The sequence below is a fragment of the Mesoplodon bidens genome, assembly GCF_964165515.1.
Source record: "Mesoplodon bidens genome assembly, contig: HAP1_SCAFFOLD_797, whole genome shotgun sequence".
Taxonomy (NCBI): domain Eukaryota; kingdom Metazoa; phylum Chordata; class Mammalia; order Artiodactyla; family Ziphiidae; genus Mesoplodon; species Mesoplodon bidens.
The window spans coordinates 81,791-95,299 of NW_027672050.1; the positions used below are offsets into that span (position 1 = coordinate 81,791).

Here is a 13,509-nt window from a genome sequence, read left to right on the forward strand (position 1 = left end):
AGTAAGGCAATGCGTCATTAACGACTGGTATTGTCACAGCATATTTAGAAAGACTTGGAACTTAATTCCGAATAGACGCTTAGTTGCTCTTCTACCTAGAACTCTTTGTAATTAAAGACGTCAATTTATAAAGAACTGGTCTTTCTGTTGAAATAGCTGAAATTTTTTAGTGCAACAAGTGGTTATTAGAGAAAAACTGAGTCACAGAGAAGTAAAGATGAGTAAGAGCAAAGATGATGCTCCTCACGAAGTAGAGAGCCAGTTTATCTTACGCCTACCTCCGGAGTATGCCTCTACTGTGAGGCGGGCGATACAGTCTGGTCATGTCAACCTGAAGGACAGACTGACAATTGAGTTACACCCTGATGGGCGTCATGGAATTGTCAGAGTGGACCAGGTCCCATTGGCGTCAAAATTGGTAGATCTGCCATGTGTTATGGAAAGTTTGAAAACCATTGATAAAAAAACCTTTTACAAGACAGCTGATATCTCTCAGATGCTTGTCTGTACAGCTGATGGTGATCTCTATCCTCCTGTTGAGGAACCAGTTGCCACTGCTGATCCCAAAGCAAGCAAGAAAAAGGATAAGGACAAAGAGAAAAAGTTTATATGGAACCATGGAATTACTCTGCCTCTAAAAAATGTCAGAAAGAGAAGGTTCCGTAAGACAGCAAAGAAGAAATATATTGAGTCTCCAGATGTGGAAAAAGAAGTAAAGCGGTTGCTGAGCACAGATGCTGAAGCTGTCAGTACCCGTTGGGAAATAATTGCTGAAGATGAAACAAAAGAAGCAGAAAGTCAAGGCCTTGATATCTCTTCCCCAGGAATGTCTGGCCACAGGCAGGGCCATGACTCATTAGAACATGATGAGCTTCGGGAGATATTCAATGACCTCAGCAGCAGCAGTGAAGATGAAGATGAGACACAGCATCAAGATGAAGAAGATATAAACATCATTGACACTGAGGAAGATCTGGAAAGGCAGCTACAGCACAAGCTAAATGAGTCAGATGAACACCACCAAGAAAACGAGGGAACTAATCAGCTGGTTATGGGAATTCAGAAACAGATTGATAACATGAAAGGCAAGCTCCAAGAGACCCAGGACAGGGCAAAGCGACAGGAGGATCTCATCATGAAAGTGGAGAACCTGGCTCTCAAGAACAGATTTCAGGCTGTGCTGGATGAACTGAAACAAAAGGAAGACCGAGAAAAGGAGCAGCTCAGCTCTTTGCAAGAAGAGCTAGAATCACTCCTAGAGAAGTGAGGAGAGTTTTGATACTTAATTTCATTCCTGACAGTGGTCAGCCTTGAAAGAAAAACTTTGTTTTCATCACCTGGACTAGATAGTAAAACTTTGCAGTAGTTCCCAGTTTCCTCCACTGCCTTCTATTGGATTTGTTTTATAATTGTGAATTTCTATCTCATTTGTTTTTTGGAACCACTTCGGTGGGTGTTTGTCCTGTAGTAAGTAGGAATGTATAGACAGATAAATGTAGGGAAGTTGTAGGATTAGTGGAGTGAACAGTTCAGTTTGGTAATTAATCACAGCTTCACTGCAGGACTTTGCTGCTGTTTCTCCGTTTACCAGAAGCTGCCATTGCTACTCTGTGATGCCATCTGAGATAAATTAGTAGATTCTAGTTTGGTGGCAGTGAAGTTTGTTTACATACGTTTTCCCATGCTGTAGCTATTTCCCAGTTATTCAAAGCAGTTTTCCACATTTTGCATTGCAAATCATTTCATAAAGTTGTTTTAACAATAAATAAAAGCAAGTAATTTTCACCTTAAAAAAAATAAAATATCACTCTTGAAATAACAATTGGCAGACGATCATAAGCTTTTTTTTGACTTCATAAACACTCTTAACAACTTATTTAATACACTATTGTCCAAGCAAGTTGATTAATAGAGAATCAAAAACATACAACTTGAAGTAGAAAAAAAAAAAGCTGTATTTATGAAGATGTTTACAATAGTTTATTTGAGGTTATTTCCAATTTTTCACCAATTTAAAAAATTGACCTACTCAATGAAACCTTGTGAATGCAATGTTAAAAAGTATAACTATGAATCACAGAATTTAAATTTAGTATGAAAAGATAAGAATGGCAAATTATATTGAAGCTATGTGGAATTATGTTTATAGACAGCAGGAAGAGAAAATTAAAATGTAAATATTGCTTGATAGGATAATGGGATTAGAGGTGGTCTTTTAAATTTTTCATTTTTATGCTAATACCTTTATAAAACCCAAAAATCTTCAAACAACACATTTTTTAAAAATTGTGGTAAACGACACAAAACAGAAAATTTATAATTTTAACCATTTTAAAGTGGACCGTTCATTGATATGAAGTCAACAAATTTTTAAAACTTTCAGAGGGCACCTGAATAAAAGATGTGTTGTCCACTGGTGATTTTAATGTATCTGGTATATAACTAAAGTCACCACAAAACCCTTTCTGGGAAATTGGCAGATCATAAACATAAAAAATTTATTTTGCTTTTTATTAAACCTTATTGTTTTGCTGTTTCAATATTCAAATTTACTCACAAGAAAGAGTCAGTTTCATATTAGATTTGGTTTCACAAATGCTGCTCCTGCTATTCATTCTTATCACCAAAAAAAAAAAGACTATTTGTGACTAACGATAATATGTTACAGAAAATAAAAAGTTAAAAGGTTTTCAATCTGCATATCTGGGAACCTAAATTAAAGCATCACACAACATTTTCAAAAACAGAAAAGCCATTTGATTTGACTAAAATCTTAGTTTTAAGATGGCAGAAAGTACCTTGATAATTTTCTTTTAAGAAAGAAAGAAAACCAAGCCATTAAAGAGAAGTTCTTCCAAGAGAACTGAAACATGCTATATACCTCTGACTTGGCACTCCTTCTATCTGGAGAACTTGTTTGGTAACTGTTTTCATCACAGAATGATCTAAAGTAAAATGAATTGAAATTAGAGTAATTATTTTCCAATGAGTGGCTATTTCCATTTAAAACCAAAAGCCAACTAATTATTGCTTTTCCCAGACATTTAAATATGAAATCTACATTATATAATTATACACTTATTTCCCCCTTTGTGTATTCTAATTTCTTCCTCAGAAACCTAAGATGCCATCTTGCAGACTGCCCACAGTGGCTACTATTTTGGCAGCAGCAAAGGTCAACTTGAAACATTTTGCATCTGAAGTGGCTTTGGATACCTTTGGATACAAAGTACAGTCTGAGCACCGTCCAGACGCTTAGATACCTAAAGAGCATCTAAGATATCAAACCAGGACATCCAAGATAACAAACCAAGTCCTGATATTCCCTCAAAAGCTGCTCCTCCCATCAGCTCCCTTCTTCTAAGTGATACTACCCAGTTGCACACATAATCATCAACGACTTGTCTCCTTGTTACTATTTCCTTCATACCTCATCTATCTGCAGGTCTTGAGAGCTACACCCTCAAAACACAACCTGAATTCAACCACTTTTCATTTGCTGCAAACTTCCAACCTAACCTAGGCCATAAACATCTCTTATTTGGAGCACTGTGATAGTCTCCTAACTGGTCTCCCTGTTCCTCTTCTTTTTTTTTTTTTTTTTTTTTTGCTGTACACGGGCCTCTCACTGTTGTGGCCTCTCTCGTTGCGGAGCACAGGCTCCGGACGCGCAGGCTCAGCGGCCATGGCTCATGGGCCCAGTCGCTCCGCGGCATGTGGGATCTTCCCGGACCGGGGCACGAACCCGCGTCCCCTGCATCGGCAGGCGGATTCTCAACCACTGCGGCACCAGGGAAGCCCCCTGTTCCTCTTCTTTATCCTCCCAAGTCCCTTCTCTATACCAGGTCACCTTATTCAGATACGATTTGGATCATGCCTTTTTCCAGTTCAAACCCCTCTACTCATTTAGAATAATCCACATCTTTACTCTGGCCTTCAAGACTTTACAAGAGCAGACCCCTGGCTAGCTCCTTGACCTCATGTCATACCACACTCTTCTTCACTCAGTACTCTGCCCAGATTGGCCTCCTTGCTTTTCCTTAAATACTCCACCCACCTACATGCCTACATACTCATTGCCTCCTTGTCCTGGAATGTGCTTACTCCACATCTTCCATGGCTTGCTCCTCTCTTCATTCAGGTCTCCGTTCAAATGCCACTTCTCCAGTGAAGCTGTCCCCTAACAAACCTATCCAGTGGAGTCCTACCTGCTCTCCCTCACTCTCCTTACATTAAGATAGTTTTGCACTTCCTACTCTCTAAAATTATATGACTTATCTGTTTACTCATTTCTATCTGATGTCCTTCACTAGAATGTAAGTTCCATGAGGGCAAGACTTTTGTCTGTCTGGTTCACTGCTTTATCCCTAGTCCCTAAACCCGTATCTGGCACACAGAAGATGATTACAAAATTACTTGTGAATCTGACAAATGAATAAAGTACTCCTGGCAAGAATTCAGAGGCTGCACAGGAAAGAAAGAATGCTCTTGGTGGAAGCAGGCTTAGTATCTAGGTTCACCTCTATTCAGAGTAGAGATAAGAAAAATTGACAAGTATAATTCACTTTAGTTAGTACAGTAGCTGCTAAAAACATAAGGGAAGTGCAACACTAGAAAAGTACAGTTGAAGCTTGAACAACATGGGTTTGAACCTCGCGGGTCCACTGACACACGCATAGTTTTCAATACATATGTACTATCGTCCTACATGATCCAAGGTTGGTTGAATCCACAGATGTGGAACCACTGACTATAAACTTATACCCAGATCTTGAACTGTGTAGGGGTCGACACCCCTAACCCCACGTTGTTCACGGGCCAACTGGATATGATGAGGAAAGTTAAACACATTAAGTTTTAAAAAACTGTCAATACCTGAACAAATTCTTTTTGTTTTGCTATGTGTTCATCAATTTTAAAAAAGTGACCACATACCAACAAGCAGATTTTTTCTTATATCCAGAACGAGCAGAGTTCTGTTGGTTTCAGGGGCCTTTAGTAAAGCCTTTGCTCCTTCACTGGTGAGGCCGCACTGCTGCAGGTCAAGTGCTTTCGATGAAAGACAAAAGGTCACTTGCTAACTCTACAGATTTAACATATAGACAACTCTCATTTTCTCACGTGTGGAAGAGTCCTGCACAAGACAAGTCATGGCAGGTTTGTAATTTTGGGTATGGAAAAAAACAGAAACATATACGCACACACATAATGCATAATCCAATTTAAAAACCTCTTCTTGGATGTGCAGTGATAACCCTGGCTTTAGTACCAATAAATCATACAACGTATTTTACAATTACAGAACTGAAAAATAACTGTATATAACCTATGAGCAAAAAGCATCACAAAATGAATCTCAGTTCATAATTAGCAAGGGCGGCAGGGGCATGTAAACCTCACAAGCAAAACCTGGTGGAGCTCAGAAATGCACTGCATTCTTTTGATCATGATCTTCAGCTCCAAATCACACTTGAAACTAGTTCAAAGGGGAAAACAAAATAGAAGAAATGTAATAACTGTTAGTTTTAGAGGAAAAAAAGACAAATCTAAGAGGATACAAATAATAAAAACTTTCAACAATGTGTGAATAGAGAATACATACTAAAAACCTATCATGAAAGTAGGATGGTCAAGAACCCTCGCAGTAAAAGGTCAGACAAAACCCAGAAAAACTGATCATGAATTCTAGTAGTTCTGGGGCTGAACAACCTACTCATTTAAACCAAAGGGATCATCACTAAAGCACAGGTATTAAAAAATATTACATGAAAGGAAACTATCATGAGTCTTTTGTTTAAGTGTTGTGTGGACCATCACATTAAAATAACTGTAGTCTTTCAACACCCCCATGACACACAGAAATAGCAAGTCAGACATACGGATCTGACAGGATATGATACAACCCTTACAAACTCTCACTACAGAAGAATGGACACAGGGTATAATTAACCAAATAGCCAAATTAATACAAACAGCCAGTAAACCTCACCAGTCAATCAAATGAATACAAAATAAAACAAAATGTGGTTATTCTCCTATCAGATGAAGCCAAGATTCTGTAAGAAAAGCCTTTAAATAATGTCTATACCCTTTGGATCCAACAATTCTCTTTCTAAGAATTTAACCAAAAGAAATAGTCAGAGATATAGGTAAGGATATATATCAGAGTACTCTTTGTAACTGAAAAACTGGACAAAGCTTATATACAAGAATGGATAAGGTATGTGCACTGTGGCATATTCATATAATGGAATACTGAACAATCACAAAAAATGATGTAGGAGATGCAAATTTACTGACTTGCTAAAATGCTCATACTAAATTAATTGAAAAAAGTTATAAAATTTGGAGTAATCCCACTTGCATAGAAAATGGACAGGTACTCATTTTTGTAGTTTCACATTTTTTTACAAGTGCTACAGGCCAGTGTTTGTGAGAGGCAGGCTTCCCATCTACTGTTGGGGTGGACTACAAATTGGCATAGCCTTTCTGGGTGGTAATTTGGCCATGTGTATCAAATGTCTTAAAAATAGGTCACACTTAGTCATTCCACTTGTAGTACCTTATTCTACAGAAGTAATCCCGATGGACACAGAGATGTATATACAACGTATTCACATTGTTTCTGACAGGGAAAAGCAAACAAACTGTCTAAATAGAATTGCAAAGAATTGATTAAACTATGGGACATCAATACGACGCAATACTACATGATACATCTTTAAGTGAAAAAAGCAGGAATGTGAAATAGCAAGTATACTACAATTCTATTTTTGGAATCCCTAAGTGTACATATATATTTGTAGAAGAAAAAAAGACTGAAAGTATATACGCCAAAATGAACAGTGATTATATCTGGGTATTAAAATTATAGGTTCTCTTGTAACTCTGTATTTTCTGTAAAGGATATATGCAACTCTTAGAGAAAATTGAAAAGCAAAATAAAAGCTATCAGTAAAATGAGGCTTTAAAACATCCTATCACAATAGTATCATGCCAAAAGCTAAGCATATTTCATATTAAAAATTCAATATTTTCAATTTTAGAATTTCCCTCTAAGCCATAAATCCTCACTAAGAGATTCTGCCAAAGCACTTGCACCCAGGTCACCAATGAGCGGGTTGCAGTTCAGAGTGATGCGCCTCAAACCAGCCATGCAGTCAAGATCACGTCTCCTGGAATGAAGACTCTCAGCCCAGGTTTCTTCATGCCTTCTGGTAGTCGGATACTTCAAAGATTTAATGGGATGAAATTAAGATGCTTGAATAAGGAAACAGGGTGTGCCTGAGTATGGCTTATTCTGTCAGAGAGTTACACACACACACAGATCAAGCATATATGCCAGGAGCATCAACCTGAGAAATTCAACAGTCACTTCTGGTTTACGAGTCCAGTGACCCAGATTCTGCTCGGTCAGTGATTGGATTCTAGCCACTGCATTTCCTGTTTCTGAACACTTATGCAAAGTTGGACAACTCAATTACAGTCTATGAATTATTTTCCTTATCTTCTAAGTCAGGGAATTGGTTCTAAATTCTATCTTTGCTGAGGCCCTATATTTCATCATCCTGTCCTCCAATGGCCTCCAAACACCTGACTGGGCAAACCATAAAAAAACTTTCTAATATGCATCTTATTTATTAACACATTATATACACAAAGTTCCATACATATAATTTATGTACATGATAAACTACACAGATTTTTAAAAATAATACAAAGGTAAAAATGTTCTAATATTTTCTTTTCCTAACTCCTAAGGCATTATTTTATTTTACTTATTTTTTTATAAAGATTTATTTATTTATTTGCTTGTTTGTTTGTTTGGCTGTGCCGGGTCTTTAGTTGCAGCATGCCGGATCTTTTAGTTGTGGCATGTGGGCTCTTAGTTATGGCAGGCACGTGGGATCTAGTTCCTTGAGCAGGGATCGAACCCAAGCCCCCTACATTGGGAGCACATAGTGTTAACTGCTGGACCGCCAGGGAAGTCTCAAGCATTATTTAAAAAACTATATTTACAAAATGTATCTCACATGCTACCTAGGGTGTGCACACAAGCTTTAGAGGCCTGGACTATGCAGAGCCAGTTTGATGTGCCTTGGGAAAATAATGGTTTGACATTTAAGCAAAAGTACTGTCTTGAAGATATTCAATTCTTTATATTCATAAAGTAAATTTTGGTAACAGGGAACACTGACTGTCAATGAAAAAAGTCTTATTACATTCCTGAAAATGTAAAAGACTCAAAGTGCCTTTGTTACTCTATAAGGAAAATCATTAGTGTCATTTTTCTATTAACAATAACTTATTAAAGCTCCAAGCAGAAACAACAGCAATCACTTACACAGCGCTTAGTATGTGCTAGGCACTATTTATACAAATAAGTGCATTTAAACCTCATAATGAGGCATAGAGGTTAAGTGATTTGCCCATGGTCACTAGCTATGAAATGGGAGAAAGGGAATTTGAACCTAGGCCATTTGGCTTCCGCACCCAAGTTCCTGACTGTTTTCTACCTCAGGGGTCAATGGACTTGCCCTGTATAAGCTCAAAGAAGTTTTCAATTTTTAAAATCTAAATTTAAACATTTCCAGATTTGTGGGCTATACAGTTTCTGTTGCAACTACTCGGCCCCACTGGTGTAGGGTGAAAGGAGCCATAACTACCACGTAAACAATGGGTGCGACTATGTTCCAGAAAAACTTCCTTTACAAAGCCAGGCGACGGGCTGGATCTGGCCCACCAGCCAGAGTTTACCTATCCCTGATCTGCACCATCAAACTATTAAAAAGCCTTCATGTCAAATTATTAACTAACTTTAGGCCTAAATACAGTCATTATAACCACTGTAAAGTTGTTAAGGCATTATTTCAAAAACTGTATTTACAAATTGCTGATGTACTGACTTTTATTAGTTTAAAAACTACAACAGCTAATAAACACTTGATTCATTTAAGTCTTGAAGACTAGAATGGCATAGTTTCTTCACAGTATTACAATAAATGTTTTCAGTAAAAAAATACATAAAAGTATTATTAGGTATTATATATTAAATCTCTTATTTCTAAAATTAAGTGGACTATCTTTCCTAAATGGTAGAATCCCAAACTGAAAACTGGCCATATTCTTTCAGCAAAATGAAAGCTGCGCTCACATGTATCAAAAGGCAAAAATTAGGGCTTCCCTGGTGGCGCATTGGTTGAGAGTCCGCCTGCCAATGCAGGGGACATGGGTTCGTGCCCCGGTCCGGGAAGATCCCACATGCCGCGGAGCGGCTAGGTCCGTGAGCCATGGCCGCTGAGCCTGCGCGTCCAGAGCCTGTGCTCCGCAACGGGAGAGGCCACAACAGTACCACACACACACACACAAAAAGACAAAAATTAACTGCCCTCTGTATCAATATATTAATGTGTTTCAATCACATATGTTTTCATGAAAGTTTAAACATAAAATCACCTTTAAGATCTAGGCCATGGGATCTGCTCCATGCCATGTCAGAATACACCCCGTGACGTTTACTTAACTTGTCTTAAGTGTGATAGAATTCTTTATACCTTGACAAATAACTAAAAGGAAAAAAAAAACCCACACACACAAAAGATGAAGAGCCTATACATTTGTCAATCTTGACTTATTTGCTTTTCTTGAGTCAGTTGGAGGTTTATAGCCACATTCTCAAAATCATTAACTACAATCTTCCCAAACAGGTAATTGACGAACAGATGCATTCTAAAACTTGTCAGTAACAAAGTGCTATTCCACTTTACAGCAACAGTTTAATTCTATTTAGATACTAAAACTGAATACACTGAATACTGCAAACTTTATTCCCAACCACTCAGCAAAGTACTACATACCTTTTCAGATATAGGAAAAAAAAGAAAAAAAAGAAAAAGCATACGATTCTTCCTATGTTCATTTCCAAAGATACATCCCAATCTTAATGATCAATCAGCGATTTAAATGTCAACTGTAAACCCAGTATACTGCTGCTATGCAGTGTACTAGAGCAATAGAAGAGAGCGGACCTCAAACCCTCTGTTCCCTCAAATTCAAAGGCAGGCTTCCTGACCCCTCCAGACCACTACTGGACACAGGGAAGGCACACTAATGTTTCAGGACCCCAACCAACAGTCACCTGCTTTGTGATTACTTCCATGACACACCCTCACCAACACCAGAGTTTGCTGCTCCTACGGGACGTTACATGTATTTACTATTTTAACACATACCACAGTGCATCATAATTATGATTGCAGATAGATGTTCTAACAATTGAAAGAGAATGATGACTTTTTTGCTCTTTACATCTTGCTATTTCCCTTCCCATAATATTTCTTGAAGCGAAACCATAAAATATAGACAAACACAAAAAACAGAAAATATACAAAACGTGTGCTTTGCACCTTAACACAAACTTAAGTAAAATTAGTTCTGACAGTATCCAGCATGACAAACTTCCATGGTACAAATGAGAGTGGACCAAGGTTTGAGCAGGTACAGGAGACAATCCAGGCATGAACAACACCAAGGAAAGGTAGACAGGAAGTAACATGGTGTGTAGGAAATCACGAGACCAGTCTGATGGGAAGAGACTTAAACAAGACTGAAACTCACTTCCTAAACCTCCATCTCCAATTGGACAATTCGCAGGACACAGGTGCACCAAAGTGGCCAATTTATTCAATCCCTTTAATATGGAGGAAGAGTTTAAAATTTTACTGGTTTAATTTGCCCCCAAAGCAACTCTCAACAGTTATGGCCTCTGTCGTCGGAGCTTTGTATGAAATTAAGTCAAAGTGTGGAGCTCCTTTGCCTTTTTTTTTTTCTCCTTAAAAAAGAAAAGAAACAATTGTTCCGAGTAAAAACAAACATATTCCAAAGCATGTGTACATTGAAAAGTAAAGAAACTTTATTAACAACTTCATAAAAACTGACTTAAAATTTTAAAAAGAAAAAAACATGTTTCAAAGTCCTTCCGACTGGAGTCGTGTCTCATCGTGTCCTTTCTTTACAGAAATAGTCGTATTATGACACATATGCACAAGGATTAACACCATGACACACTGTACACGGCGGGCCCCGGCGAGCTCACCAGGCGTCGTCTGAGTCCAGGTCTCTGGGGAGGATCCACTCCACGGATGAGCCCAGCAGAGTCTGAAGCTCGTTCGTGAACTCCACCACATCTAAGAGCTCCTTACTTTCCGGATTAAAGGACTCCAGGTCTTTGGGGCAACAGAATAAGAGACTTGCTGACACTTGCCGGTAGAACTCGGCCTCTGCGATGGTGACAATTTCCACATTTGGAAAATTGCAGCGGAATATGCAGGAGGACATTTGCAGTTTCTTGAGCAGGTCTGAGAGCAACAGCCAGTTACGAGGCCTACACCAGAGAAAGGACAGTGGTTTGAGTTTCCGGCAAAATGAGAGGCGCTCCCAACTATGAACTACCCGTCTCCTGGCGGTGAAAGGGCCTGCTACTTCCACTTTGATTACCCCACCCCCACCCCACTTCTCACTGTCCTTAGAAGATCTACTACTTTTTTTTTTTTTAATTTTATTTATTTATTTATTTTTGGCTGCATTGGGCCTGTTGCTGTGCACGGGCTTTCTCTAGTTGTGGCTCGCGGGCTCTAGAGCGCAGGCTCATTAGCTGTGGCGCACGGGCTTAGGTGCTCCGTGGCATGTGGGATCTTCCCGGACCAGGGCTCGAACCTGTGTCCCCTGAACTGGCAGGCGGATTCTTAACCACTGTGCCACCAGGGAAGCCCGGAAGATCTACTTCTAGCGGGGTAACTCTGGACTCATGTGCATGTGTTAAGAGACCACCTAGGGCAGATCAGCCAACTTAGACAAAAGCAGGAGCAGCGCCCCTGAACCAGCCTCGTTGCAGGCCACCCCAGTGCTGCCTTGGCTCTGGCCACAACTCAGGTCACCCCTCTCCAAGTAAGTGCACCCCGTTCTAGTCACTGGGGAAAACCAGTCTGTATGCCAACCCAAGGAAGATGGCAAACACCTCTTTGACCTCTCCTCTCCTCCGGCCCTCACGGAGAGAGCATGAGAAACACTCGAAGTCACCTGGCTTTCCTTGCCTTTCCCACACTTCCAACCCGCCCCTCAATGCTGCCGGGAGTGAGGCTTTTTCGAGAAGGGAGGTGGTACAATCCTTCCTGATACCCTGCCACGCTTTATCATCTCTATCCCGAATACAATGTCACCACAAAGGCAGACACGGTCCCAGCCTCAGAGTCCAAGGAGGATGCTACTCCTTAAGCACCGGGGTCAACACACAGCAGAGCAAGGTTTCCTGATGTGTTCACTCCGAAGGGTTGGTCATGGGGCACAGTGGCCCGACTGTGGGGACAAGACTCGATCTAAGCAAATCTGAAGACACATAAGATCCCAGGTGCCACATACGGCTTTCTCTAATCTTATACGAGAAGAGGGTACACATCAGTATTGTCCCGTGGACCTCACGCGCCTTGGAAGGCCCCTATGGTAGCCGTTTGGGGAGGATCCCTTCCCCAAGAGTTTAGTGACTGAAACTGTGCAATTGCAGTCGCTGACTCCCGTGTCCTTTGGGCTCTAGGGGTGTGTTCCAATGAGGGCAGTTGGCTGGGGAGCCCTCCCATCCCCCAAACTTTTCTGGAAAAGTTCCACTGCATTATGTGAGGTCGGTGGACACTTGGTGAGGAATTCACTCACCCCCCAACCCATCCACCCTCATCTGCTGAAGGGGATTTCTAACTCCTGCCACCCCACAGAGCAGCTGGGCTGGCTCTCGACCACACGCTGGCCACGCTCACCCCTGAGCGACGGACACCTGGACGTTATAACACGGCAAAAGGGGGTCTTCGGAAAATTCAGATTCCAATAGGTCACCATAGGCCTCGTTGCTGTCATCCTGGTCCTCCGGTCCTGGGGGATTTGCTAAAACATCGTAACCACTTTCATCATCTGGTTCTAACCGGGGGGGCAAACAAGAGAGAGGTCAGTAAGCTGGAGCAAGATTCCAGCTGTTCTCCAAAAAGGACCCTGGAAAAATTCTTTCCCAAGCAAGCCCTGCTCACAGCACCACCCCCACCCCTACCCCCACCCCCACAAGCCCAACTGAAACGAACAAGGCTGCTCACCACACACACAGCTGCCAGAGAACTCCAAAGAGCAACCGGGGTTACCGTCGTCAGGAGCCTGCAGGTTATTTCAACAGTGTGGAGAGAGAGGGGGAGAGAGAGAGAGAGAGAGAAACAAGATAACGCCTGCTGGTAAGAGGCAAATGCTGCTGGAGTTCGGGAACATCTCACGCTGGGGCTGGTGTCACCTCCTGACAAGTCCCACTGCACACGCCTCCAGGTATCTGACTGAAACCTCCCCACGCGTCCACCCGCCTTCCTGAGGGACTGCCCGCCTCACCGCCCCAGCCTGCCAAACAAAAGCTAGCCTGGCTAGCTAAGAGTTTTCCAGACCCCACCTCGCAAAACTCAAAGTATGTATCTCTTCTTTGACAGA

At 40.8% G+C, this 13,509-nt stretch overlaps 1 protein-coding gene, 1 long non-coding RNA gene and 1 pseudogene across 4 annotated transcripts; 1 reads left to right on the forward strand and 2 right to left on the reverse strand.

The window, feature by feature from the left end:
- The first annotated feature begins 46 nt into the window (after nt 1-46).
- LOC308610670 (transcription initiation factor TFIID subunit 7-like) lies at nt 47-1,982 on the forward strand. The gene has a single exon (XM_081259724.1). It carries the CDS (start codon nt 218-220, stop codon nt 1,265-1,267), a length of 1,050 nt encoding a protein of 349 aa, XP_081115850.1. The 5' UTR covers nt 47-217; the 3' UTR covers nt 1,268-1,982.
- A 149-nt stretch (nt 1,983-2,131) lies between these two features.
- Nucleotides 2,132-10,726, reverse strand: LOC308610666 (centrosomal protein of 78 kDa-like; annotated as a pseudogene). Its single transcript has 5 exons — nt 10,618-10,726; nt 9,457-9,566; nt 7,054-7,228; nt 4,936-5,049; nt 2,132-2,945 (listed from the first exon to the last, which is right to left on the reverse strand). The product of its transcript is annotated as a centrosomal protein of 78 kDa-like (transcript).
- Nucleotides 10,727-10,890: 164 nt separating this feature from the next.
- On the reverse strand, nt 10,891-13,450 carry LOC308610668. 2 transcript variants are annotated; one of them, XR_014014604.1, is made up of 3 exons: nt 13,134-13,450; nt 12,807-12,963; nt 10,891-11,383 (listed from the first exon to the last, which is right to left on the reverse strand). It is a non-coding gene; the product is annotated as an uncharacterized lncRNA (long non-coding RNA). The 2 variants fall into 2 exon arrangements; XR_014014605.1 differs by lacking the exon at nt 13,134-13,450 and having other exon boundaries at nt 12,807-13,029.
- Nucleotides 13,451-13,509: the final 59 nt, after the last annotated feature.

Bases quoted from the DNA above. Each gene is read 5' to 3' on its own strand.
- LOC308610670 (XM_081259724.1), top strand. From the start codon at position 218: ATGAGTAAGAGCAAAGATGATGCTCCTCACGAAGTAGAGAGCCAGTTT.